The sequence below is a fragment of the Macaca nemestrina genome, chromosome 5 (genome assembly GCF_043159975.1).
Source record: "Macaca nemestrina isolate mMacNem1 chromosome 5, mMacNem.hap1, whole genome shotgun sequence".
Lineage (NCBI taxonomy): Eukaryota > Metazoa > Chordata > Mammalia > Primates > Cercopithecidae > Macaca > Macaca nemestrina.
The window spans coordinates 14,014,070-14,031,689 of NC_092129.1; the positions used below are offsets into that span (position 1 = coordinate 14,014,070).

At 42.9% G+C, this 17,620-nt stretch overlaps 1 protein-coding gene and 1 pseudogene across 1 annotated transcript in view; one reads left to right on the forward strand and one right to left on the reverse strand.

The window, feature by feature from the left end:
- Nucleotides 1-17,620, forward strand: part of CCDC162P (coiled-coil domain containing 162) — a 165,154-nt gene that overhangs the window by 122,254 nt on the left and 25,280 nt on the right. Inside the window, 3 exon segments of the mRNA XM_011758899.3 lie at nucleotides 2,963-3,192; nucleotides 4,156-4,294; nucleotides 5,778-5,898. Of these exon segments, the coding sequence (XP_011757201.3) occupies nucleotides 2,963-3,192; nucleotides 4,156-4,294; nucleotides 5,778-5,898 (490 nt within the window).
- On the reverse strand, nucleotides 15,873-17,097 carry LOC112428509 (ribosomal protein uL30-like; annotated as a pseudogene).

Genomic DNA, 17,620 nt, shown 5'->3' on the forward strand with positions numbered 1-17,620 from the left:
ATAGTTAAGAATACTAAGGCTTAAAAAGGTTAAGTAACATGGCCAAAGTCACATGGGTAATGAGGAGACAAGCTCAGACTCCAACCCAACGTTCTGGTCCTGGAGCTCCCTCATCCTCTTCTCTACTAGGTTGCTCCATTCCTCACCCTCTCCCTAGGAAAACCCATCCACTTTTATAACTTTGATGACATTCACATGCCATGATCCAAATCTATATGTCTAGCCCAAATATCAATCCTATCAGACTCACATGTTCAATTGCCTGCTGGATAGCTCCACTTATTCCACCTCAGAGACAGCGTGTCCTAAGCTAAGGTCATCTTACTCCCTAAATCTTGCCCCTCCCCCATAGTCTCTGTCAGATGGTCAAGCCAAAAACTCTGGGCACCATCTTTGACTTCTGTCCCACACCCCACAACAAATCACCAAGTTTTACTATCAATTATTTTAATATCTTTCAAGTTTGTCTTCTTTCTCCATTCCCCCACAGTACCCACTTCTACGAGTCCAAACCATCATCATCCCTGATCACTAGGCTATGATCGTGACCTCCAATTGGATTCCGTACACTTACTCTCACCTCTTTCCAATCCATTCACCAGGGTAATATTTTTAAATGCAAGCCTGATTATGTCACTTCCTTCACTACAACTCTTCAATGGATTCCAGATGCCCTGAGAAAAGTCCAAATGCTTTCATCAGCCCCTCGTGACTTGACTCCTGCCAATATTTCTACCCTCAATGTCTTTTGATTTGTCAAGTGCACCATGCTCTCCTCTGTACTTCTCCCAAGCTGGTCCCTCTAGTGGAAAACTTCCCTCTCCTTCCTTTTTCTGCTTCATCACCTGATTAACTCTTATCCTTACTTAGTTATCCTTCAGATTTCCACTTCAAAACCACTGTCTTTAGGAAGATTTTTCTGATCATCCACCCTTACCCCCGATGCTTCTCTGTGCCAATTAGAGTGCTTCTGGTGCAAGTAACAGGTTGTCCCATTAGCTATAACTTAAATTAGGGAAGCATATTAATCCGCCATAATAAGAAGTCTAGAAGGAGGCAGTTCAGGTTGGTGTAGCCCCTCAACAGTGACTTCAAGGACTCAAGGTCTGCCATGTAGCTGTGTCGGCAAACATCTCCCTCATTTTTGTAAGATAAAAACAGGAGCAAAAAAGCTTTCTCCTTGGAGAGCTATCTTTTTATCAAGGAGGGGAATATTTTGTAGAAGCCCCCCAGTATGATCATTTGCAAAGCTGGATATAGATCAAATTGTGCCAAGATCAAAAAACATGCTGGGCCCTCAGGTCCTTCTGTTTGCCATTTTTTGGCCCTGTCTGTGATGGATTACCATCTTTTTCTGACATTCCCCACCATCCTCCACCTTGTTATTTATCTTGGCTCCTGTTCCTTCTTTTGTCTTTTAAATTAAAGCACGTAGGTAGAAAAGACTTCTCATCATATGAACATATAAACAAACAAATTTGCTTTAAAATTATTATTTAATTAATTTTATTTCATGTGTTTTTATTTAGGAGTATTTAGCTATTCATAGACGATAGAAATCAGCAGAATTTATACTGCCCTGAGAGTCAGGACTCCTGAGTTCCTGCCCCAGTTATGCCACAAGTTTTTTTATCTCACTAGGCCTCAGTCTCCAAAGCTCCAAAGTAAAGGTGATGAATTGGCTCAGGGCTTTTAAAATTGTGGTCCAAGGAGCCCTGGGGTTCCTAAGAGACACCTTGGGGCTTCTTGAGCTGGGGGTGGCGTGCAATTACATGGCCTCCAGGCTCTCCCCTTCATGTCACCATGCTTGTCCTTGGTCTGTTGAATATTTGGGCCAGTGCATAAGAATTCATTTAATGAAAGAGCTCTGAGGATAAAATGAAATCTGGAAATCCATGCACTAGCTGATTGTTGGGGAGGCAGGCTACAAGACTGAGGAGTTACCAGCAATCTATAGGAACTCACTCTCCCCTGGGTCTTGCTTATCAATTCTTCCTTAGACAATTTGACCAACGCTCTTCCTGGCAGGCAGGCTTTTCCTTATGTATGTTAATACCACTGCTCTAGGATCCAGTTATACCAGGTTGTTCTTCCTGTTTCTAGCCAGGAAACTTGAGTGTCTCAGGTGCTGTCACCTAAATGCTCTTTAAGCCTCTTTTTATCATAACATCATGGGATTTGCCATCCTGGTCTGCCAAGAAGAGCTCCTTTTTCTGTGACTGAGACACTGTGGACAGGCAGTGGGCCTGAATGTGGTCCTCATTTTGTTCCTCACTCTGGGTGACCTTGGCCCTCAGACTGCTGGCTGCAGGACAGCAGGACAAACAAGGACCTGAATACCTTGTTTCCTCTACGTCCTGCAGGGTTCATAGCAGCCCCTCCACAATTATTTACTTAAGGAAAGCACCAATGAATAAATGAAGAAATCATAATTTTAAAGTAATCTTTCTTATTGAATGATAAATTCTAATTAAGAGAAATGTTTCCTGCCTAACTTCTAAAAGATGAGAAGAAACAGGAGGTAGGATAAACTTAAATTTCCATTTCTTTACCCATAAGATGGGTAAAATCCTCAAAGGAAAGTTACTTCATGGCTCCACCATGATGGGAACTTTAATCTCAGGTGTATTGAAGAGTACTTTCCAGAATGCAGAGGGAAAACACAAAAGGCTCAGTTTTTCAAAGGCGGATAAAACGTTAGTATGCAAGTAAGAGAGTTTTCAAAATGAATGGTTCCAGACCCAAGCAGAAAGCTGCAGTTGATACATTCCTATCCTTTCCATAAACTGTTCATGAAGGATGGTCAATCTCCCTCAACTCTACATGTGCTGTAGGCCTGTGAACCATTCCTCCTGGGGAAAAAGTTAATTCTCCAAAGACTTTGTTTTGCACAAGCTGCAAGTAAAAGTTTAGCCTGTGTTGGTTCATGATCAGTAAAGAAGGATTTCCATAATGCTTTCAGCCAGATTGGTCCAAAGTGCCAGGATTCAGAAGTCAGTTCCGAAACAGCCCAAAAGCCTCCAAGTTGCTGGAGGGCCCGTGCGATGCGGTGATGTCCCTTGCTTTGCTGAGATCATTTCTGATACTGTGGAAGCAGCTGGAAGTGCTAAAGGAGCACTGGGGCCGACTCAAGCTGCAAGGCCAGGATATCAACTCTGTCTCTCTCCACAAACAGTTTTCAGAGCTCTACGAGTGAGTGTTGCTGAGGCTGAAATTCATGGCCATGACTAGAACCTTGGGGATGGCAGCTTCCTGCCCCTTTATCTGAGGGTGAGATTTGGTCCATGAATCCTAACATGACCCATTAGACCCATGGGCTGGGTCTCTGAGTGCTTGTGGCACTGCAGCCAGAGATATACAGATGGCACATGGGGCACAGGTCTGGGGAATGGGAGGCATGCTAGCAGCTGCAGGCCCTGGCTCGAATGACGTAGCTGGCTGGGAAGGCGTGTTGCTTCTGCCATGTGTCTGTTAACAAACATTTACTAAGCACCCCCATACACCCTGGGCCTTACCAAGCTTAAGAATGTTTGCTTTAGGCCGGCGTGGTGGCTCACGGCTGTAATCCCAGCACTTTGGGAGGTTGAGGCGGGGGGATTACCTGAGGTGAGAAGTTTGAGACCAGCCTGGCCAACATGGTGAAACCCTGTCTCTACTAAAAATACAAAAAATTAGCCGGATGTGATGGTGGGTACCTGTAATCCCAGCTACTCGGGAGGCTGAGGCAGGAGAATGGTTTGAACCCAGGAGGCAGAGGTTGCAGTGAGCTGAGATCACACCATTGCATTCTAGCCTGGGCAACAAGAGTGAAACTCTGTCTCAAAAAACAAAAACAAACAACAACAACAGAAAGTTGGTATAGCCAGATTGTTTATCTTGTGAAATTATTATAGTCAGTGTCCCTGATAACTAGGAAATGTGAAGACTTGTCAATATTTTGAAGAGTGAGGACTGAGGTTATATGCACCCAATGGGAAAAAGCCTCACTATTTCAAGTGGCTAAGAAATGATAACTGTGGTGAATTTAGATGTTGATATATCTGTGAATGGGTTAGGATACTGATGATAGGAAAGATAAAATGAATGAAAATAATTATCAGAGAATTAAAATGAGAAAAAATATGTTTGCTAATTTCTGTCTTTCTTCTTTAATAGAACTGACATTGTCTACCCCAGCATGAAAGCTATAGCTAGGCAGATGGGGAAAGAAGATGAATTTGAAGGATTTATAGTAAATAATCAGTCTGTTCTTCCCCCCAGTGGAGCCTCAGAAATTGAAATAAAAACTCGCCAGGTATGCAGGATATATTTTAAATTTGCCTTTGAAAACGTCCTTTATGGCATTAGCATGTAAAACTACAGACATACCGAAATGGTATTTTTTCTAAGAAGCTAAGTGTAAATTGCAGGGTTGCAAATCATTGAATGGGCTGGAGGGAGGGCAGGACTAAGTATTTAAAGGCGTGTGGGGCTTTGATGAAGCAAATTACTTCCCTTAATGTCCCTGTTCTATAAGTTTGGATTTTTATCATTTTGATTTTCCTCAAATTGATGTGTACCTTCATAAGAATGATGATAGAAAACATAACCACTATCTTAAGCATAAAATTTAGCATGCAGGTAGCCACATGGAAATAAAATATTTTTAAAAGCGCCCTGTAATTATTTTTCTGAGAATAAGAAAATGCCCACTCGGTATGTGTAAGATGGTCTGTGTGGAGAAGTTGTTTTCCCGAGTCTTTGTTCAGCTTGGTCCTGGGACTCAAGCTTTCTGTGGCTGGGCTTATTGTACCAGGCAAGCAAAGCCTCGGCTGTTTGGTTGTCAATGCAGAGATGCCCATCCGCTGAGCAACAAGGAGAAGTCAGCCCCTGTCAGGCCCCAGTGCCAAGCTCACTGCTTACCCTTCTAAGCCCTATTCCTTTCCAGCACCTGGGGGCCTTCAACAGGGAGAAACATGCGCTCTGCAAGCGTAATAGATTGAGTAAGGGCTCACAGTTTTTGGAAGACTTTTCTGTTGGTCCTACATGGAGTTTTAAATCTTGTAAAATCTTCCTTGGTATCTAAATCAAGTTTTATACCTGAGGGCTTCTTCTTCTTCTCTTTTTTTTTTTTTTTTGAGATGGAGTCCTGCTCTGTTGCTCAGGCTAGAGTGCAGTGGCACGATCTCGGCTCACTGCAATCTCCGCCTCTCAGGTTCAAGTAATTCTCCTGCCTCAGCCTCCCAAGTCGCTGGGATTACAGGTGCCCAGCTAATTTTTTTATTTTTAGTGGAGATGGGGTTTCACCATCTTGGCTAGGCTGGTCTTGAATTCCTGACCTTGTGATCCACCCGCCTCGGCCTCCCAAACTCCTGACCTCGTAATCTAATCGCCTCGGCCTCCCAAAGTGCTGGGATTACAGGTGTGAGCCATCGCGCCCAGCTGAGAGCTTCTCTTATAATGAGAACTCACAAAATCCTAGCCACATTTAGAGACTCCAAAAGACATGAGGTCACCCCAGGTATTGAACACTTTGCAATTTAGCAAAACTTGGTTTGAAAAAAAGATTATATTTTATCAATGAGGATGTGAACCAGGAAGAACAGGTGTTGTTCTCCAGGGAGGTACATCTGTGCCCCCAGAAGCACTTGGGAGACCTAGAAGGGAAGCGTTCCTTCTTTCTCGGGAGAGTAGCTGAGGGGCAGGCCCTAGCTCAAAGCCCTTTTGCAGGAATATGACACGGGACCCAAAATATAAGCTGAATGTAGAGAGTGACCCTCAACCTATGCTTACTCTAGCTTCAAAAACTTCTGGAAAATTTTGAAATTCATATGATCCAAGAGGTACTAAGAAAAGTTAACAGAGAGATGATACTGCTTTTATCAGAAAAGTCCAAGAAGGAGTGTTCTCTCCCTACAGGTAAAGTACCTTTATTTTGTTACTTCACAAAATAATTTCCTAATTACGAAAGCAATTCATGTATCGACATTTGTTGTAAAAACAAGCAAAAACCAAAAAATCAGTGCAATGCCCAGAAAATGATATAAAAATGACTTTTTACACCTTGACCCTGTGCAATGAAAGGGCGAGCCTATCCCCAGCTGGGCGTCTCTAACTGCCACCCGAGAGCTGAGTGTGGCTGAGCTCTAGTTATAGAACTTGCAACAAGACACAAAGCACTTTGGTATATTTCTTTCCCTGCACAAAGGCTTTTTTTAAAAAAATAGAAAACATAGTTTCAACTCTACTGATTAACTCGTAACTGAAATAGAGTTGAAATGAAGGGAAAACCTAAAGCCTTTCTTATTTGTAACGTACATAAGTTATGATGTGTCAAATTCGTAAATGTAGGGTGTGAGGGCAATCAGAATGGTTTCCTTCCATCTGAGGCCCAAACTTGAGGCCACTTCATGGGCATGTGACGCGCAGGATGCAGAGGGACACTTGGGGTTTCATGTTCTGTGGTCACCATCCTGAAACTTTTAATGGTTTAACTTTGAATGTGTTCAAAGTTACAATTCCAGGTACCTAAGGTGGGCAGGGGGCTTGTCCTCACTGAGCTACCCGTTGAACACATGGTGTTGCTACCAGCCTGGGACCCCTGAGATGCTGCTGGGTGCACACGCCTGACCTTGACCCTCCCCGCACCCAGAGGGGAGGGGAACCTTGGCACAGGGAGGGTCAAGGTCAGGCCTGTGCACTCAGCAGCATCTCAGGGGTCTTAGGCTGGCAGCACTGCCATGTGTTCGATGGGTAGCTCGGTGAGGGTGAGCCTCCTGCCCACCTTGGGTACCTGGAATCTCCCAGGACAGAGGTTGCAGTACTCTTGGGGGTTGCCTTTCCACGGCGGATTGGGGTGGTGGGAAGGGGAGATGCCTGACTCAACTTCTCATCCCCAGGCAGGGCCTGGTGCCTCAGTCTGGTGACTGGTGGGTCATGCATATTCACACACTGAGTCACAGGTGGGGCCACTGGATGCTTATGGGGGTCTCACTTGCCCTGCACGTATTCCCATGACCAAGAGAGTGCAACGTTAAAAGCGAATAAAAACACCATGACAGGTCAAGAGAGAGACTGCAGAAGAAAGGGAAGAGGTTTATCTTTTAGTACCTGTGCGACACTTTTTCCTGCTTTTAGAAAGACGTCCTACATTTTTATTTTGCACCAGGCCCCTGCGTTATGTAGCTAGTCCTGTCTGAACTATAATATCTATTCCTAACTTTGAATATTCTGTAGGAAATTCATAACCTTTGAGCTAGGGAGGAGTTGTCTGACTACGAACTTAAATTAGGTTTTCCTTTTGAGACAAAGTCCACAGACATTGTAATGTTAATTAATAACCTCTGTCCTCACCTAAGACATAGTCATTTTATTAGTGCTTCAAGTAACTGAATTCTGTAAACAGGACCCTGTGCAATGAAAGTGCGAGCCCCTCCCCAGCTGGGTGTCTCTAATGCCACCAGAGAGCTGAGTGTGGTTGAGCTCTAGTTACAGAACATTCAACAAGACACAAAGCGCCTGTTGTTTGTGCTGTGTTTGCTGCATCCAGGCGGCTCCCTTCCGATTCCTTGGAGAAAACCCACAAGCCTGCAGCGGGTGCAACCATCTGCACATGTTGGGGCCGTGGTTCCTATGAGACACCCGGGGTGAGGGGCTGTGGGGAAGCATCTTTGCTTTGTGGTTGTGCTGCTGTGTGCAGGGTGCCTGTCAGCTGTGCTTGCAAAGGACCTTCAATGCAGTGGGGGGCAGGCAGAGGGGAGGGGTAGAGTTATTTTTAACAGTGGCAAGGTTGATATTACAAAGCCTCACCTTGGATGGAGTGTGCTGGCCAATTCTAAACTCTTGTTTGATTCTATACTTATAAGACTTTTAAACTCCATGCCAATATCGAAGGGAAAGGGTTGTTGTTTCTGGTTCCATTTTGTTTTGTTCTTTGGTCTGTCAGGCATGACTTGGTGTGGAGACCTGGATCTCCACCTCTACTGAGTTCTCCTAATTCAAGCGATTGAGTCCTCACTGTGTGCCAAGGTGCTTTGGTATACACTTCTTCGGTGTCATCTTCCTGAGACCACTGTGGGCTTGGTGCCTTCAAAGAAGGCAATAACATATTGGAATCCCCACCTACCTATGGTTTATCTTGGCAGCAAGAAGTAGCCATAGTGAACAGGGCTTCCAAGCAGGGGCTGCCTCTTCATGCAGAGATCATCCTTTGTGGCCAAGGTTAGCTTGGGACTGGAGGTTTCTCCAGAGGAAGTTAGGAATGGAGAGTATTGAGAACCAGGGGGACAGCAAAAGCCCATATCCTTTTCCTCAGGGTCTTCTCCTTCCCTATGGGCTGACTGACTGTAGTGTTGACATTTATATCTGCCAAAAAGAAACCCTGAGCCAGGTATGGTGGCACACTCCTGGAGCCCAGAAGCACCTGGGAGGCTGAGGCAGGTGGATCACTTGAGTTCAGGAATTTGAGACCAGCCTGAGCAACATGGTAAAACCCTGACTCTACAAAAAGTGAAAAAAATTTAGCTGGGTGTGGCGGTGCACACCTGTAGTCCCAGCTACTCAGGATGCTGAGGTGGGAGGATTGCTTGAGCCTGGGATGTTGAGGCTGCAGTGAGCCAAGATCGTGCCACTATACTCCAGCCTGAGTGACAGAGCAAGACTCTGTACAAAAAGAAAAAAAAAAAAAAGGAACCCTGGAATACTTCGCTCCCTCTCCCTCCTTCCTTCCCCCTCACCTTGTTTTGGAGCTTGATCATACAGCTTCTGAATGAGTTTCCGGTTTGTCATTGAGCCTCTGAGGATGTGGCATCCAGACCTGGCCCTGGTGCTAGGTCTCGGTAGCTGAACTAGTAGCCCCCTGAAAACTATCTAAAGTAGCTCCAGACATCTTTGTTCAACCCCCGGGGCTTATCTTAGCAGAGATGGCCCCATTGGTTCACAAAGATTCTGCCATCCCTCATCTTTGATGTTTTGGCATTGAAGTGATTTTTAGTTGATTTTCTAATTTTCTCTGAGCAGTTATAAGGCCAGCAGTCTCCAAAGTAGAATGCATATATCACAGGGGTGTGGGAAGAAAATATTAGAACTTCTAAATAGATTAGAGCCATATGTAAGGAGTCACATGCACACTCTACACTGAGGTGTCCTGAAGTGACCATGGGCAGGCAATCCACAAGTAATGAGAAAATAGTAGAGGTGACACTTCTAATCCTAGTGCATGCTTATCCTCAGCCACATTATGAGGTCAGAAAAGATGATCTAATCATATCTGATAAGAAGATAGACAATAAATTTTTCTTTTTTTTTGAGACAGTATCTCACGCTGCCACCCAGGCTGGAGTTCAGTGGTGCCACCATAGCTCACTGCAGCCTTGAACTCCTGGGCTCAAACGATCCTCCTACCTCAGCCTTCCAAGTTGCTAGAATCACCAGTGCACACCACCATGCCCAACTAATTTTTAAAAATTTTTTGTAGAGCCATCCTCTTGCTGTGTTGCCCAGGCTGGTCTTGAACTCTTCGAGTGATCTTCCCACCTCTGCCTCCCAAAGTGCTGAGATTATAGGTGTAAGCCACCTGCCTGGCAGACAAAAAAAATTGTAAAAAGTCAAGGAAACTATTGGGAATGTGGATTGAGATCCATTCTCATTGTTGAAGAATCCTACCCTAAGTATATCATGCTTTGTGATATTCACTATTGGTAGTATTGTAGGTAGTTATAAATACACATAAATAAAATAAAATATAAAATATATGAAAATAATAGTATAGGATAATAAATATAATCAAAATGTAAGTATACATATATTATTAAAGGTGAGATATCAACAATGTTTTGCTTCAAGAGAGCATAATCAAAACAGTTCTTAGAAGAGCATCGTGTCAGCCAGCATTTCCCCAGCAGTGCCATGGAACACAAGTTCCTCAAGACATTAAAGCAGTAGTTCTCCCAGCCCTTCTTTGCTAACAGGCTTCTGGGTGACCTGACGCTTTCCATTCTCCTGGTAACATGAGCCAGCAAAGTGCTCACTAATCACAGTTTTTGGGTTGCATGTGTTTTACCTAGCATCACGAATCATTGTTTGCTCCAAACCTGTTTGTGCCTGTTTTAACTGTCATTGTGTTGAGATAATTTAATTAAAAACTATGTAAACCAGTGTAATAGAAATACAAAAAGAAAGAGATCTGTTGATTGTAGAAAAACTAAATTGAAATTGATCATCTGTAGCACATCTAGTCAGTGAAACATTATCAAGCATTAAAAAGAAATGAGCTGTCAAGCCATGAAAAGACATGGAAGAGGCTTAAATGCATATTACTAAGTGAAAGAAGCCAATTTGAAAAGGCAACATATTGTATGATTACAAATATGACATTCTGGAAAAGGTGAAACTATGGAGAGAGTAAAAAGATCAGTGCCTGCCACCATTTAGGAGGGTAGGAAGGAGGACTAGGCAGAGCACAGAGGATTTGGGGGCAGTGAAACTATTCTGTATGATACTAACATGGTGTATCCATGTCATTATACATTGTCCAAGCCCATAGGATGTAGGACACTAGGAGTAAACCATAATGCAAACTATAGGCTTTGGATGATAATGACATGTCAATGTAGGTTCACTGATGGTAACAAATGCACCCTCTGGGGCAGGACATTGATGGTAGAGAATGTGTGTGGGGACTGGGAGCTTATGGGCCCTCTCAATACATTCCCTCCATTTTGCTATGAACCTAAAATTGCTCTTAAAAATTTAAATGTATTTGAAAAAGAAAATAAAGTAAAATGCCCAGGCGTGGTGGCTCACACCTGTGATCCCAGCACTTTGTCTTGGCCAGCATGGTGAAACTCTGTCTCTACTCAAAATACAAAAATTAGCCAGGCGTGGTGGCGGGTACCTGTAATCCCAGCTATTCAAGAGGCTGAGGCAGTGGGCCGAGACTGTGCCGTTGTACTCCAGCCTGGGCAACAAGAGCAAAACTCCGTCTCAAAAAAAAAAAAAAAAGAAAAGAAAAGAAAAAAAAGAAAAAGAAAAGAAAGTAAAAAAAAAATTATGTTGAAAGGATTTGGAAAACCTCAATAAAAGGCTAGTTGTGTAGAAAAAAGAAAAGTTATCAAATTGGTTATGAGACAGATGACTGAAAAGACTAGGTAAAATTGTGAAATTGTGTAAAATGATGTGTTTGGATTTCCATGGTATTTAAGTTTTCTCTCTCTAAAATCAAACAAACAAAACTAGAAACTATCAACCAAGGTTTTTAGAAGAAAGATGGTGCAGAACTTCAGTCAGTGGGTACTTACAATGAAGAGGCCTAGGATGTATGTTAGATGACTGGCAGATGTTTGTAAATTTACGTATTTTTTAGTTAAATAAAATGTTTTAGATAGTACATGTTATGTGTAAAGCATTCTCTGCTTTAACTGACTTTTTTTTTTTTTTTTTTTTTTTTTTTTTTACTAACCAACTAACTCTTAGTCTTGATTGCATTGGATAGGAGGATTTCTACCATGTTTTTCAGGGTTGGTGGAGAAGAGTTTTGTTCATTTGTCTTTTGTTCAAAATAATTTTGGGAAACTCAGGGTAAATAATGCTAAACAGTTTCCTCTACTCTAGAGCCTTTACTATCCAACTATGCACTGTGTATCTCCAAAGGAGAGAGAATATGCAATGTTTTTAATTTTTTATTTTATTTACTTCTTTATTTATTTGACCACAAAACCTTTTTCTCTTCTTGGAAACATTTGTTATCAACGCAAAGAATTAGTGCTCTGGGGAGCAGTTTGAAAACCACAGGAGTATAAGATGCATACATACACTGCAATAAGGCTTTCAACCTACCCACTTATTGGGGCACCCCAGCTGGTTGGGAGAACAGCCTTGATTGGCAGTTGTATGCCTTCGAGTTTCAGTTCTGCCTTGGTTTGGGACCCAGGAACCACTGAAGCACCAAAGGCTGGTGGTTGTAGGCACCAAAGGTTAGGGAAGTAGAATGTTACCCAGCCAAGATGTCCTTCCTAGAGGGAGGAGGCTGGGGGTGGTGTGCAGCGAGGGAGAGAGGGGAAGTGGTTTGGCTAACAGAAAGTCAAAGTTTCCTCTAGTCAAATGACCTGAACAGAGTGAGAGGAGAAAATGGAGTCCTAATTCAACCTCCAGTGTGCTGTCTCCTTCCTACTTCCATGCTTCTGTCAAAAACTGCTGCCTCCTCTTAAAGAAGCCATGACCAAACACACAGTGAAAATGAGACCCATTTGGAGACAGCCAACTCCTCTTTGCCAGGAATTGTTTCTTTTGGATGGATTCCGCTTTCCCTGGCTCCCTGACTTCTGCCTGGAGATGCAAATGCATGTCTGAACCTGAATTCACGAGCAAGGAGAGAGTGCGGCCCAGCGCTCTGTTAAGTTTTCCCTTCAGCTGAGTGCAGAGCTAAACCCCAAACCAGCTCACTGGGGATTTGCCAGGTGAGGGTCCCCAAACTAGAAGTGTGCAACAGATGTGGTCTCTCACCAGGCTTATCTGTGAGCTGGAGACCTGCCACAACAGCACCCTGGAAAGATATCCAACTTCTCATCTGAAATACACATGAGCCCTGTCTTGTCATAGCTTAGACTTTTAAAAAGTCTTAAACATCTTAAGAAGTGTCAATTGCTGGGCACATTAACTCTTGGATTTTGCATTTCATCTGTACTGGGACAGTGGCGATATGTCTTCTGGCCTTTATTTCCTAAAGGAAAAGCAAAAACAGATTTATATGTTTATTATGGAAAGTAGTCAGTTGTTGAAGAAACGTAGAATCCCATTTTCAAAACCAGGACTTGGCCATAAATAGTATAGGTACAAATACCAGAGCTTCTGACTCTGTTGTGCCCACATTTCTGGGTGGACTGTGCTAGGTGTTTCGTCTTGGGAGCACTGAGCCTCCTGTCAGACAATTGAGTGTGCAGGTAGGAAGTCTTATCTGAAATTAGAAACAGCAAGGGTGGGAGCAGGCTGGCAGGTATCCTGCTGATGACCAGCACCCCCCATTAACAGAAAATAGAACAAGGTGGAGCGTGGCTCCTAAGTCCAACTCCACAGATCTCTTCCTTTCAGTATCCCCCGGGACCACCACGAGGAGGTAGGCCCTATCCAGCCAGTTCTTACCAATATAATTACCATGTACATGTGCTTTTGCTCTTCCATGTGAATGGAAGTCAAACAGTGCTGACATTCTCACATCGTTCCACCACTGTCATGTTATTTTTAAATATCTTATTTTTAACAGATAATATATGCACATGGTTCCAAACTCAAAATGATGAAAAATATACATTTAGAGTCTTGTTGTCACCATGAACCCCCTTGCACCCTAGTCTGCTGCCTGTATGTAACCACTTTCATTAGTTTTCTATATGTCCTTTCAGTGCTGCTTTGTGCATATATTCATTCTTTCATTCAATGACTATTCAATAAATATTTACATTCTTTCATTATAGGAACTATTCCATGTCCTAGGCTACTATATTTTAGGAAATATTTTAGGAATATATTCTTCCTTTCATTAAGCAAAAATTCTTACTTTCATTGAGTTTATAATCTAGGAAGGGGTAGACAACAAGCGATAACATAAGAAAGAAGAAAATAATGGAGTAAGGAAGGGTGGTGTTGCGGAGGTTTGAAGGGGGCCCATTGCAATTTTAAATAGGGTGATTAGGGTAGACCTCACTGAGTGATGTTTTGAGCAAAAGTTTGTAATAAGGTGAGGAATTGAGCTATGAGGGTATCTAAAGGAAGAGCATTTCAGACAGAAGGAACAAGCCATACAAAGGCCCTATGCAGAGCATGCCTATTATATTCAAGGAATAGCAAGGACCTAAGTGTGGCTGGAGTGGAGACCATGAGGGAGAGAAAGTAGTAAGCGTTGAAGTCAGAGAGGGAGGGGGAAGGAGGCAGACCATGCAAGACCTTTTGAGGCTTTTGTGTTTACTCCAAATGCAGTGGGGACACAGTCTCAGATTTTGAACATCATCATCTGGCTTCTATTTTGACAGAATGTCTCTGGCTAAGGTGTGGAGAATAGGCTGTGAAGGAAGAAAGGGTGAAAGAAGAAAGAAGCTGGTGTGGAGGTTATTGCAATTACTGAAGAAAGGAGTGATGGTGGTTCAAAGTTGGGAGCAATGGAAACACTGAGTGGTCAGACTCTGGGCTTATTGTGAAGTAGGCACTAATAGGTTGAGTATTATTAAGTGTGTGAGAAAGAGAAGAGCCAGTTATGACTCCAGTGTTTTCAATTGGGAAGATAGAATTTCTATCAACTGAGAGGAAAACTGTGAAACAAGTTAGGGAGGGAAGATTGGGAATTTGATTATGCACAAATTAAGTTTTAAATGCCTTTTAGACATCCAAGAAGACATGCCAAGTGAGTATTGGATCTAAATTTGCGAGTTGTCAGGATATGAATGCTATTTAGCTGTGAGACGAGATGAGAACAGCAAGGGAATGAATATATATAGAAGTGAGGAGGTGGACCACGGCTGAAACCTGGGACACTCTAATGTTAACAGCTGGGGGTGGCAGGAGAGGAGAAATAGCAAAAGACATCTAGAAGGAATAGAAGGAACAAACAGTGAGTTAGGAAAACTAGGGCACCGCAGTGTCCCAATGCCTAGTGAAGGAGATTTCTCAAGCAGGAGGAAGTGACAAATTGTGTGAAATGCTGTTGGTAGTTGAGTAAAACCACTAGCTTTAGCCACATGAAGATCACTGGTGTTTGTGACAAAATCAATTTCAGTAAAGTGGTGGAAGTGAAAACCAGGTAAGTGGGGTTAAGAGGGAATTGGTAAGACATCAAGGGCAGTTTAAGTGTAGACTTCTCTTTCTGGGAGTTTTGCTACAAAAGGATACAAAGAAATGAGGCAATAGCTGATGGGTGAAGTGGGGTCAAGAGAAAGGTTTTTGTGAGATGGGAGAAATAAGCTGTACTCTTGTGAGTGATCCAGGAAAGAGGGGAGAAATGATGATAGAGAAGAAAGGGGAGTTTCTGGAGTAGTAATCCTAGTAGGTTTGAGGGAATATCTTCCCCTTTTATTATCATCGTAGTTATCTTTCTTATAAAATGTGTCGCTTTATAGCCACTGTTCTGCACCTTGCCTTTTTCATTTAACAATCTGTGCTTCTTTTCATAACAGTATATGGAGAATTTTTCTTTTTTTCACAACTGCATACTATTTCATTGGAAGGGTAGGCCATAGTTTAAATAACTACGCCCTGAAGGCTGGACACTTGTGTGTTTCCAAGCTATTGCTGCCATAACCAATGTTCCTCTGAATAACTGGTTATTTTCTTTAACTTTTTTATTTTATTTTAATTTTATTTAATTTATTATTATTATTATTTTTTTTGCAGAGACAAGTTAACATTTATTTTTGTGAGTTTCTTCCTATGTGTATTTCAAGTCTTTTTCAAAACAAGGCCCCAGGAATCTCCAGAATCCATTATGTCTCTGGGCTTGGTCGACTGCTGTGGGAGTCTTAGGGAGCCTTGTACAGATGCTAGAGTTACTATTTACCAACATTAAATCCTAGGATAGAAGATGCAGCAAAGCAGCACTCCTTCCTCCATGGAATGTGCTGATTTCAGATGGGGCAGCAGCCAATGCAGAAAACACTAAAATTTTTTCTTGGAGCTCGATTGTGATGAGAGGTGCTTGCCATGAACATAAGCTACTGTCTTTTGTTTTTTGGGTTGTTTTGTTGTTGTTGTTGTTGTTGTTTTGTTTTTCTGAGATGGAGTTTCCCTCTTACTGCCAAGGCTGGAGTGCAGTGGTGCGATCTTGACTCACAGCAACCTCCGCCTCCCGGGTTCAAGTGATTCTCCTGCCTCAGCCTCCCGAGTAGCTGGGATTATAGGTATGCGCCATCATGCCCAGCTAGTTTTCGTGTTTTTAATAGAGACAGGGTTTTTCATGTTGGTCAGGCTGATGTTGAACTCCCGACCTCAGGTGATCTGCCTGCCTCAGTCTCCCAAATTGTTGGAATTACAGGCGTGAGCCACCATGCCCGGCCAGCTACTATCTTTTCTTTGGCGCTTCCTTTCCAGTTTTGAAGATAAAGCAGGAAATAATCTTATCTGAAGATACTTGATAAAAATTCCCAAAAAACAAAAACACATGCTCCCACTTCATTGACAAAAATGTACTGCAGTTTGACACCTGGGTCTAGTTCAGCTGGCAGATGAGCTGATTGATGTGTTCATCTCAATAGCCAGGTGTGCCCATCTCCTTGAGGAAGCCCACTCTAATTTAGGTAGCATTACAGGCCACAGAGAGGTGGAAAGGGTGCAAGAACCATGAGATCTCCTGGAAACGCTTCTCTAGGAAGGCAATTTCATGAATGGGGTCTTCCAAGCAAATGATGCCAACCTTCCCCAGGTGCTCCTCAATCACTGTGTTGCCTGTCAGAGGGATGGTCTTATTCTTGACCTCAGATTGTCCATGTTTCAAAATGAGTTCCCAGACAGACTTCAGATTTGAAACCTCCGGGTCACATAAGGTTCCACCATACACAGTATTTTTAGGTTCTGGGAGGTGACTCTTACAAAGACACCACTGAAAATTTTCTTAGGCGAGGTATTGCAGTGGTTCTCCGTACCAGTAAACTCACGCCGTTAATCCTTTCGATGCATTCAACAAAGGCCAAGAAATGTTTATCTGGCAATTCCAAGGCGTGAAGTTTCACTTCTAGTTGTCTGAGATGCACTTTGTCACGTTTCTGCCGCCAGGAATCATGTAGGAATGATTCCAGTCATTTAAACCCGAGCCCTTTTCCTTTCCTCTGCTCCTTCTTTGCCAAAAGTGCCTGCTTTGACTGGGTGGCTTTGAGGGCTTGATAAGCCTTCCTCTTTTTCAGGAGATTTTCTGGAACCAAAGGGGTTTTTCTTTGCTCTTGTTCTGCCATCTTTCTAGTGTTGCAGCTACTGATCACATGCAACCCCTTTAAATTTTTCTTTTACAGCGAGGGTCTCAACCCGTTTCCCAGGCTGGAGTGCAGTGATGTAATCATGGTTCACTGTAGCCTTGACCTCCTGGGCTCAAGGGATTCTCCCACCTCAGCTTCCCGAGTAGCTAGAACTACAGGCATGCACCACCTCGCCTGTCCATTTTAAATGTTTTGTGGAGATGGAGTCTCACTATGTTGCCCTGGCTGAACTCCTGGCCTCAGGGAGAGCTTTGTACGTGCCTCATCCCATCTGGGTCAGCCATATTGCTGCTTCAATCTTGGAGCTAAAGTTCAGTCTGTCAACATTTCTAATCTGTAACTCTATCTTCTCTCTTCTAAAAAAGGAGAATTTTCTCTCCTTTTTTATTACTATATATTCAAGTTAATTTTGCCCTCCAGCATTAGGAACTTAAGCAGATAAACAGCTCTTCATTTATTTCTGATCATTGTTTTAGACCAAAATAATTGGCAGATACATAGAAGGCCTTAGTAAAAATAAACATCATGTAGGATTAATACTAATATTTGATTTGGGGTTTTTAGTTATGGTAATGGAATATTGTTCCCCGGATTTCATAGGTGCTCTTCCAAATCTTTGCATTAGGAGTCAGGTGAGAGATCTTCCTAGTTCCCATGTTCCAGAGGGTCCCAGTTACCCAACCCCCATTAGT